This window comes from Ursus maritimus, unplaced genomic scaffold, assembly GCF_017311325.1.
Source record: "Ursus maritimus isolate PB19 unplaced genomic scaffold, ASM1731132v1 scaffold_21, whole genome shotgun sequence".
NCBI classification, from domain to species: domain Eukaryota; kingdom Metazoa; phylum Chordata; class Mammalia; order Carnivora; family Ursidae; genus Ursus; species Ursus maritimus.
The window spans coordinates 50,996,023-51,006,867 of record NW_024424564.1 but is presented as its reverse complement, the minus strand read 5'-3'; the positions used below and the strand labels follow the sequence as shown (position 1 = coordinate 51,006,867).

Genomic DNA, 10,845 nt, shown 5'->3' with positions numbered 1-10,845 from the left:
ATTGCTCAGGAGGCCGAGCTCCCTCTTTCTTACAGAGAGTTTACAAAATGTAGTTTGAGAAGGGGCGCCTGGGTGGCTCAGTCCTTAGCGTCTGCCTTTGGCTCAGGTCATGATCCCAGTGTCCTGGGATCAAGCCCTGGATTGAGCTCTGGGGAAGCCTGCTTCTCCCTCTCCCGCTCCCCCTGCTTGTGTTCCCTCTCTTGCTGTCTCTTTCTGTCAAATAAATAAAATCTTTATATATCTATATCTTGAGAAACTAGATCTGCTCTATGCTCATGCGACACTTCACAGATGAGGTGACCTTTGAGTACTGATTTTACATTTACTGATTATTACGAGTTGGGCACAAAATGTCACCTAAGGACAACAAACCCTGCGAGGTCAGCGCTTACAGACACGGAAGCTGAGCACAGGGGACCAAGGGCGTCCAGACCCGGGGCCCGATTCATCACATGGCTTTGCCTCCCACTGTCAGGTTCAACCTCGCGCCTCGACCTTTCTCGATCTCATTTCTGGGCCCTGAACGCTGTGAGCCTCCCGGGCATGCACCGCCGTCTCTTCTAGGATCTCCACCCAGAGCCAAGCCAGAAAAGTGCGACCCCGGAAGCAGTCGCCGCGCCAGCGACCGCGTCTCGGTTGCCAGAGCACTGCTCCGGAAGTACAGCGCGGCGCGCGGCGGGCCGGTCCGCGGGGCTGCGGGTGGCGTCCTCCTGCAGGCGCCGGAGTGGGGCTGGAGGAGGGGCCAGGGTGCGGCGCGGGGCGCCCTGCTCGGCGCTGCTCGGCGCTGCCCGGCGCTCCTCCGCGCTGTGCGCCCACAGGTGAGGCACCGCAGCCGAGGCCGCCTCCCCGGACGAGGGTGTGGCCCGTCCCGGGTGGGCGAGTGCGCATGCGCGAGCGAGTGTGGGCGCCGAAGTCTAAGCGGCCGCGACCGTGTGGTTTAGGTGCTGCTTGCCGGACCCGCGTCCTCCAGGAAGACTGCGCTGACCACTGTGCCCCTGGTTTTCCTCCGAGTTCCTGTGACTTTCCCTGTGCTGCCCGCGCGTTGTAATTGCATTCTGATTGATATTGGTTATCCCAGAATTTCATGGTTCCTAGGCTTTTTCCATTCATTTGCAGTCTGTATTGTTTCTATTGGCATCTTTTGCAGGGTGCGGTGTACCTGTGGCGACAGCTCTAGTTAGGAGACAGATTCGTGTGCCCCGCCCTGCTTGCCCTTCTCTGCGGGATTGGACCTGGGCATCGGTCCTCCCTGTTTGTCAAAGGGTGTGGGAGGCGGAGGTAGCCGTGCGCCCCATAGAGTAGCGGGGGGCGTTACAGGGGTCTCGTTCTAGAAGGAAAAATATCTTATTGTTGTAAGCAGGTTAGGGGTTTGCAGAGAGGTTCTTTGTTCACGACAATATGTAATGAGCACATTTCGGTGCTGGGTTGTGGCAATTACAAAAAGATTGGTCTTGCTCTGCGCCCAAGGAATTACAAGCACTGCTGAATAGTTACTGTAGAGCGTGGAACTGTCTCCCAGTGGGGTGTGGAGATAGATGGTGGCGATCGAGCTGTGCCGAAGTCATCATTTACACTACTATTATTTTCTTTAAAGATGGTACTTTCCCCTTTTCAAGGAAGACTAGCTGGAAAGAATCGAAATGCCCTCGAATCCTGACCTAGAGGGGACTTTGTTGAAAGTGATAGTGACCCAAGTGTTTGGGGTAGTGGGGATGGGGACAGAGAGGGCTCCGGTTGGCTGGACCCAGAGAAGTGCATTCATGCTATGAATGTAACTTGTTCCCTCTGCTTGCTGTTTCTCCTGAAAGGTTGTCCTGGCTTTTGTCTGGGAATAGTCATAATTCCGGGAAGTGAAAGGCTTTTTGGTAAAGTTCTGTCCTCCTGGGGTTATAGGTACGGATATTCCCTGAGATGTTCCCTCACTCAGTGGAGATCCCCTAAACTCCAGCTCTCCTACTTCAGGCCCCTGGAAAAACTGGAAGTCTGGGGGTGTTTGTGTACCGTTTTCTCTCGCCTGCAGGTCTGACAGCCTCTGTCGGGCTGGGCCATGCCTGATTCACTGCTTGGCACAAGCAGCACTTGTTTGATCGTATGCAGAGGGAATCCACCTCTTTATTTTTGTTAGTTCATCAAATATTGATTGAGCACCTGCTATTATTAGACGCTATTCTGGATGCTGGGGGTTCAGTAGGCAGTAATGCAGAACAACATTTCTGCTCTCCCGACGTGAGATATGTATGTCAAAAACAGGTAATCACCAGGGAACCAAATACATGAACTAGATCAGTTCTTCTCATACTTGAGCAAGGGTAGGAATCTCACCTGGGAGCTCATAATATACAGATTCCCAGGCCCCGCTCCTAAGGAGTTCGAGTGTGTGCATCCATGTAGGGGTTGCAGTAAGCGCAAGAATTTGTATTTCCTTTTTTTTAAAAAAATATTTATTTATTTGAGAGAGACAGAGATAGAGCACGAGCAAGAAGGAGGGCGAGAAGCAGGCTCCCCATTGAGCAGGGACCCCTTTGTGGGCCTTGATCCCAGGACCCTGGGATCATGACCTGAGCCAAAGGCAGATGCTTAACTGACTGAGCCATCCAGGCGCCCCCCCCACCCGCTTTTTTTTTTTTTAAGATTTTATTTATTTAGTTGAGAGAGACAGAGACAGTGAAAGAGAGCAAGAGTGGGGAGGAGAAGGAGAAGCAGGCTCCCCTGCCGAGCAGGGAGCCCGATGGGGGTCTTGATCCCAGTGCCCTGGGATCATGACCTGAGCCGAAGGCTGACGCTTCACCGACTGAGCCACCAGGTGCCTAAGAATTTGTATTTCTAACGGGCTCCGGGTGATGCTGGCGCTGCGGGTTCATGGGCCATGAGTGTGTGCTGGACTCAACAATCGTGTGCAGCCCGAGTGCCACAGAGAAGTAAAGTGTGATGAGTGGGGAGCATTGAGATTGACATTGGGAAAGCCACTCTGAGGAGTTGACCTTTGAGAAGCGGTCAGATGTGGGGGAGAGCAAAGCCTTAAGACAGGATGCAACTTAGTGGGTGTGAGGAGCTGAAAGGTGGCCGGGGCTGAAGAGGGCTGGTGGGTGGGGAGGGTGCTGGAGACAAAGCCCAAGAGGTGATGGGGAGCTCAGGTCACGTGGGGCCCACCTTTAGGTAATGGGCAGACTGATGGCTGTATTCTGGGGGCAGTGGGAGCTCCTGGAGGCCTATGAGCAGGGTGAGGTGATTTGCTTTGTGCGTGTGAGAGGGTCAGTCTGCTGCCTGGCAGAGAATGGGTGCGTGGGGTGATGATGGCGCTAACCTGGAGCCGGCTGTAGTCGTCCAGGGTTACGGCGACGCTAGGGAGAGACACAGACAGATCTGGAATCTTCTGGAGTAGAGCTGGCACAATTTGCTGCGGATGAATTAATAGTCACTTCCCCGCCAGGACCACAGCTGAGCTTTGTTGGATTGTGAAGGCCCCTTGCTGCCAGGGCTTCCAGCTTGTTAAATGACTCTCTTGCCTCCCTGGATCAAGACTGTCCTCGGGTACCTTGTCCCAGGCAGCTTCACGTCTCCTGTCACCGACCCGGCACAGAGTGGCTCTCAGTGCTGAGCGGGTGGGTGAGAAGCTAGGCTGTCGAGGTGCAGACCGCCAGGGCTGTCCCCGTGGAAACCTGTCCTCAAGCTTATGAAGGTCCTGTCCACTGGCCCCGGGAGAGGGACCCACATCACGTTCTGAAAACAGCCAACTGCCCGCTTTGAGAATGTCTTTCCCCAGCTGACGTACCTCGGGTGGTGACAGCCCACTGGGACTCGAGCACAATCAGCATAGAGATCAGCACACAACCAGTTCTGTTTCTCTGGGTTAGGATTTATGGTGCCCAGTTTTGGTTTTTAATTTTTTTTTTCAAATTTTTATTTAAATGCTAGTTATACAGTGTAATATTGGGTTCAGGAGTAGAATTCAGCGGTTCATCAGTTACATACAACACCCAGTGCTCATTATACAACACCCAAGTGCCCTCCTTCATCCCCATCACCCATCTAGCCCATCCCCCACCACCCTCCAGCAACCTTCAGTGTGTTCTCCATCGTTAAGTCTCTTACAGTTTGTTTCCCCCTCTCTTTTCCCCCCTCCTGTATGTTCACTTGTTTTGTCGTGGTTGTTGTTCACCTGTTTTGTTTCTTAAATTCCACATATGAGTGAAATCATGTGGTATTTGTCCTTCTCTGACTTTTGCTTAACATAATACCCTCTAGTTCCGTCTACGTGGTTACAAATGGCAAGATTTCATTCTTTTTGATGGCTGAGTAGTAATTCCATTGCATGTGTATCCACATCTTCTTATCCCTTCCTCTGATGCTCAGTTTTGAAAGTAGCTGACCGAGTAGCTTAACATTCAGTTCACGTGAACCATCAGTGCGGTTACCCACCAAGTTCATGACATGGGATTGCTAACCTCACCTTTTTTTTTCCCCCTGTTTTAGGAGGAAGTAACAGGAGAACAATCTTGACATCAGGTATTTCTTTGTTGATTTTTCTAAGGGAAAGGGCTTGGTATTTTTTAGAGTTGGGAAGGAGTCAGCCCTGACTTCTGTGCTGTGGGGGCGGGTCAGCTGGTTCGTTTGTCTGTGCTGCAGACCATTTCTGAGCCCCCTCACTGTGGCCGGGCCTGGCTGAGTGCTGGGGGACAGAGCCCGATCAGCCCACCCCCTGCCCTGCAGGGTAAACAGACCGTTGACACAGTGTGGAAAGGAGGCAGTGTGGGTGTCCACAGGCTGCAGTCTGTGCTCTGCCTGGTACTCTTGGAGCCCTATTTTCTCCATGAGTAAATGGGGCGAATACCTGCCTTCCAGCAGCACGCGAGCCAACAGGACGTACGCAGTAGAGAAGAATACGCACAGGGCGCCCCGCCCTGCGCCTGACGGATCCTAGGGCTTCATACAAGTGGTAGCTGTTGTTTTGGGTGATAACAGAAATATGGAGTTACTTCCTCCATGAGGGCGGGCTGACCTCCAGTGCCGGACAGGAGCCCAGAGCCCCGCAGGCCCGCTGAAGGTAGGGGCTGAAGTGGAGGAGTGTGCAGGGCTGAATCAGGGAGAGCTTCAGGGCACCTCAGGGAAAGCCGAGGCACTTGTTTCAAATCCAGTGAACCGTGGTGTGCCACGACCACACCTGCCTGACCTTGCAGTAGTCTCAGCCATACTGCGAAGGACCTGTGGCTTTCATTCCCATTTTTTTATGGGGGAAGTGGAGGCCCCAAGGAAACTTGCGAGTCCCCGTGGACGTGTGAGCCCGGGAAATGAACCGAGTCTCCAGGCTTCGGGTGCAGAGGAGCTGCTGTCCCTCCTTTGGCTTTTCTGAGGCTGCCTTGTCATTGGTTCTCAGTGGTGGTTATCATGCTGGTTTGGTGCGTTTCTGGAAAGAGGTCCTGCGGCGTCTCTTTAAAGGAGAGGTGGCCTTAGTTCATGTCTTTTTCTTCTTTTTTTAACCAGAGATAACTGTTTTGTCCTTTTGCTCATCACTTTGTCTCCCACACATATTTAAAACTCTTTATCGGTATAAATTTCTTCTTTTTCTTCTAGTGCCTAGGATTGTTCTTTCTTGTCATTTCTTGTATTAGTTTCCTAGGGCCGTCCTTTCAAAGTGCCGTGAAGTGAGTGGCTCAGTGAGGCCAGAAGTCTGAAATCAAGGTGTTGGCAGAGCCGTTCTCTCTCTGAAGAATCTAGGGAGAATTCCTTGCCTCTTTCAGCTTTTGGTGGACCCAGACTTTCCTTGGCTTGTGGCTGCATAGCTCTCATCTCCGCCTTCATGTTCATGTGACCTTCTTCCCTGTGTGTCTGTGTGTCCCTGCGTCCAGATCCCCCCCCCTTTTTTTGGAGTAATCCGTGTGCCCATTGTGGGACTTGAACTCATGACCCAGAGATCAAGAGTCACATGCTCTACCGACTGAGCCAGCCAGGCGCCCCTCAACATAGCTTTTTTGGGGATAGAGTTCAACCCATAACATTTACAGGGAAGTAACTCCGAAAGCAGAGAGTCAGACCAAAGGACTGACCCTTGGGGAATGTGTCTGCTCCCTCACTTTCGCACGGAGTAGGCGTCGTTTGCCTCCGTGTGCCAGCGGGCTGGGTACTGGAGGTAATGGACTGTGAGCATTGTTGCAAATGCTCATACCTAAATCTAGAAAGAATCGGTGGGATACGAAGGAAGCAGGTGACTGAGAGAGTCCTCGCCTCGCACACTTACAGAAGGAAAGTAGACAAGAAACGAAAGCGCAAGGTAGGAAGTTCTGTGTGCAAACAAGGGCGGCAGGAGGGGTCTACAGAAGGTTCGGTGGAGGGAAAAGGCGAGGAGAATGGCTCCCTGGGGGCGGTGGCCTTTGAACTCACCTTTGTGATTGGCGGAGCGGGATGAGAAGCCGGGGGGAGGGCCGTGCAGGTGGACAGCACCCCGATTGCGCCTGTGCGCGGAGCAGCAAGGCGGTGGGGTGTTCGGCCGAAGCAGGGGGCGGGTGAAGTGAAGGAGTGACAGGGAGGCCCCAAAAGTCACAGAATTCAGAAATACGTCTCACAATAAGAAAAGAGCCTCAAGGCATCTTGGGGCATGCTCTTGTTCGGCGCCCGCGGAACACAGTGCTCCTCGCGGTTTTGCTGTGTCCACAGACTGTCCCTCGGTCCTGTGCTGTGTGCATTTGCCTGTGTGTGCATTTGTTCCAGGTACGAGCCCCAAGCAGGAGTCCCCTGAAGCTGAAGCGAAATCGGACGTGCCTGTTGGCTCCAGAAGTACCTATGGTGGGTGCAGCCTGAGAGGCCGGTTTGCTTAGCGCCCCTGGTCCCAGACGCTGGAAGGGGGGGGGGGGCGGCAAGAAAACCCCGCCTCCGAGGCTCCAGGTCCCGCGCAGTGAAGTGAGCATGAGAGTGTCTGCCCGTCTGCCTCACTGGGTTTGGGGGTCCCACCCGGGAAGCACTTCCTGAGTTAAAGCACGGCCGTGAGGGGCCCTGCTGGGTCACCCCAGTGGGTCAGCACCCGTGCCAGGTGGCGGCGCCCTGAGATGTGGGATTTCAGCGGGGGGTGTGGGGGACGGTGGTGGTGGTATGGGCTTGCCTGCCTGGGGCGTGGTTCTCCCCCCAAAAGCCTGAGTCTGCAGCTGGACTCTAGGGGGCAGAGTCGGAGCAGGGTTGGGCAGGGCTGCCGGGCTGCGGGGCTGAAGTCCGGTAGAGGAACAGTAAACTCCCTGGGGCTCCGCGTGGGTTCGGACGCTGGCTGGGGTTTGCTCGGTGAGGGGTGTGGGGTGACAGCGCGTGGGATTCCGCTCCGGTGCTGCTTCTGCCAGCATTTCTGTGAGGCGGCTGCTGCTGACTTTCCCCATTAGCAGCCTCCTATTGTCATAGGGCTGCTTGGCGTTTTGCAGAGGGCGATTCCGTGTCTTCCTTACCTTGCCCCCGTGGTCATGGGCATCATCCTGCTGAAGGCCAGGTTCAGAGGGAGGCAGCGGACTGTGTGAAAAGAGGTGGCACTTCAGAGTAGGGTCACCTGGGTTCAAATCAGGGCTCCATGACTCCCTTCAGTCTGAGTCTTACAGAGGCTCTTAACCTTTGATCCTCAGCTTCCAAATCCGTAAAGTGGGCATGATGGCAACAGTTGTACCAAATATTTCTTGAGTGCCTTCTACATGCCAGGCACTGTTCTCAGTGTTCACTCATTTAATCCTTACTGTAACCCGGTGAGATGGGTAGATGCTGTTGTTACAAATAAGGGAACAGAAGTTCAGAGAGGTTAAGTAACTTGCCCAGAGTCACACAGCTTGTGCGTTTCAGAACTGGGCCTTGAACTCGAGCTCTAGAGCCATACTCTACCACAGTCCCACCTCTGTGACACCGCCATTGCTGCACAGGGTGAGGAGGAAGTGGGCTGATTTTGTGGGAAAGCTCCACAGGAGTGCCTTCTCTCACCCTCTCCCGAGGCAAGGCAGACCTGGGTCTCCCATCTTTTAACTTTTTCCAAGTCACACAGTGGTGCTGACAGGCCTGGGGCCATAGTCATTCTGAACAGAGCCTCTCCCTTGTGCCAGGTGCAATGCTAGGCCTGGGCCCAAAGCAGCGAAGAAGAAAGCCAGCTCCCCGCCCTCTCTCAGGGACAGGAGTGCAAGAGTACCGAGCGGCTGTGTACCAGGTCTGGAGTCAGGGAGCCTTTGTGGAAGGAGTAACATTCACTTATGCTGGCAGATGAGTGGGCAGAGAGGGAGGGGGGAGTGCCACAGGCACAGACACCCAGCATGTGCCAAGGCCCTGAGGCAGAGTGTGGGCAGACAAGTCCAGTGTGGTGAGAACACAGCAGGTGAAGGAGAAGCAGGCGAGGGCCAGGGGTCTGCGTACCTTAAGTGCACTGGGGAGCCACGGAGGCTAGTAAATGGGAGTGATGTGGTCAGATAAACACTTAAAGGTCACCTGCACTTACAGAGAGTGAATTGGAGCAGGGCGGGGGAGGAAGCAGGGAGGTAGAGCACTGGAGGGGATTGGGGGGGCTCATGTTGGGCTAGGCTCCCACCCACCCTTCGGAAGCCAGCGCCAGGGCCCCTGCTCAGTGCGGTCTTCCCCAGCTACCCTGCGTGGGCCACCTCCTGCCTCGGCTCTCACGGCCCGGGTGCCACCTCCTTCTCGTGGCTCCTGTCGCAATGGCAACGCACGTCGGGTGGTGATGGTTTGATTGCTGCCTTTCTCCCCCAGTAGGCCAGGATTTCTTAGTCTTGGCACAGTTGACATTTTGGCCTGTGTGACTTGCTGTGGGGGGGACATCCCGTATGCTGTAGGGCGTGGGGCAGCATCGTGGCCTCTACTCACTAGGTGCCAGAAACATCCCTACGCCCAGCTGTGACAACAAAAGACATGGCCAGATGTCTCGGCCGGATGGCTGAGAACCACGACCCGGGCAGGTGGAGCTTGGGATGTGCGAGGGGAAGTGTCTCACTGTTGACATTTCCAAGCTCTAACAAGTGGACTTCTTCCAGGATTATGGCAGGAAAAGTGAAATGGGTCACTGATATCGAGAAGTCAGTGCTGATAAACAACTTTGAAAAGAGAGGATGGGTCCAAGTGACAGAAAATGAAGACTGGAACTTTTACTGGTAAGTAGAAAAGCAGGGTTTGGTGGTTTTGTCCGAAGCCGGCTCATCAGTCTTGTGAAAGCCGGTAGCCCAGGTGCGGCTGCGCTCTCGAGGGGCCCTCCCGTTACACATCTTCCGCCCCAAGGCTCCTTAGGAGCACACGACGGGAAAGCCCTTTGTTCGTCCATGCTGTGGAGTGTTCCCACACTCCCGGGTGTCAGCCTGGCGTCGGAAGTCTCGGGGCAGAAGCCGGCATGGCTGAGAACGCGGGGGTTTGGCTGAGAAGCCAGAGTCCCCTCCGGTTGGCGTTCTCAGTGCCTTTGCCCGGCGCTGGGGAAGGGGCCTGTGCCTCCCTTCGCTTCCTGTTACATGGCGAAGGGTGCCGGTGGGACTGGTTGGCGGCAGCTGAACAGCGAGTGACTCGAGGGACAGGGAAGCCGGATTTGGCACTGACTGCCTGGTGGTGCTCCACCCAACCAGAAACACGGGGCTGTCCCAGACTCCTGCCCCTGCCCTGCCTCCCCCGTCTTCATGGGGTGAGGTCCTGTGTCCTCCCTTGTCCAGGCCTGGGCTGCTCCCTGCCTCAGGGCGGCCTCCACCCTCCGGCAGGGTTATGTGCCAAAACACAGCCTCCCATGGTCGCCTCTGCCGTTCCCAGGCCTCTGCAGCTCCTGCACCCCGAGCATTGGGTGAATCTTTGAGGAAGGGGGAGCTGGTGGGTCTCTGGAGGCTTTTTTTTTTTTTTTTAAGATTTATTTATTTATTTTTCAGAGAGAGAGAGCACAAGCAGGGGGAGCCGCAGGCAGAGGGAGAAGCAGGCTCCCCACTGAGCAAGGAGCCCCATGCGGGACTGATCCCAGGAGCCTGGGATCATGACCTGAGCCAAAGGCAGACGCTTCACCAACTGAGCCACCCAGGCACCCTGGAGGCTTTTTCACCCTACGCCTCCACCCTCCCTGAGACCGTTCCCGGCTGCTGCCTTGAGAGATGCCACTCGGCCTCTTTGCAGCCAGCTCCTTCTCCCTCACGCGCCAGTGCAGCTGTCGGCGCCTTTTCTCCTGTTGACCTTCTAAGAGATTCTTGCTTCTGCGCCTTTGTAGAGGCTGTGCTTTCTGCCCCCTTAGCCCAGCTGTGAGAGGTGCGATGCATCCAGCGCTTAGAGGTCCAGACCCAGGAGCCGGGTCATACCCGGCTTCCCGCCCTGGCTCCCCCGATGCTGTCTGTGTGGCCATTAGCAAAGGACCTGACCTTTCTTTGCAAGTACGGTTGTTCGAAGTTTGACTGAGTCAGTACAGCCCAGGGTGGGGCATGTGACGGGGGCTCGGTGAGCGTGTGCCGTCGCTGTCCTTCACGCACCAGCGCGGGCTGCCGGCCCCGGAAGCCGCCCGTGTCTTTCCAGACTCCCAGCGCACTTTCCCATGTCCAGCGAATGCTGCGTGCCGTGGTTTGTGACTTCCCCGCCCGTGCCCTCCTTACATGTGACTGCGAGCCTCATGACAGTGAGGACCTTGTCTGGCTTATCCCAGCGTCCTGGAGCCTGGCGCTGGTCCGGCTGCAGACGAGACCCGCATCCAGCTTCCCTCTGCGGCGATCAGAGGGATGAGCCTTTTTTTGCTGCTCTGGCTTTAAACCAAACCCCTGTGCTTTAAACCAAAACCTAATTTCTCTTGAAGCGCATGGCATGCCCGCAGAGAGCATTTATGGAGAAATGCGGCATCCAGGTGTGGTGTGGCATCACGTTTCTATTGTTCTC

At 55.2% G+C, this 10,845-nt stretch overlaps 1 protein-coding gene across 4 annotated transcripts in view; it reads left to right on the top strand.

The window, feature by feature from the left end:
• Window positions 1-698: 698 nt before the first annotated feature.
• TTLL1 (tubulin tyrosine ligase like 1) overlaps window positions 699-10,845 on the top strand; it is a 28,373-nt gene continuing 18,226 nt past the window's right edge. Inside the window, exons 1-4 of one of the 4 annotated variants that reach the window (XM_040637663.1) lie at window positions 703-818; window positions 4,474-4,506; window positions 6,706-6,780; window positions 8,997-9,113. In XM_040637663.1, the coding sequence (XP_040493597.1) occupies window positions 9,001-9,113 (113 nt within the window). In that variant the 5' untranslated portion in view covers window positions 703-818; window positions 4,474-4,506; window positions 6,706-6,780; window positions 8,997-9,000. Of the gene's footprint in view, window positions 819-1,023; window positions 1,045-4,473; window positions 4,507-6,249; window positions 6,269-6,705; window positions 6,781-8,996; window positions 9,114-10,845 lie in introns of those variants that run through there. The other 3 variants (XM_040637664.1, XM_040637665.1, XM_040637666.1) reach the window with 3 other exon arrangements.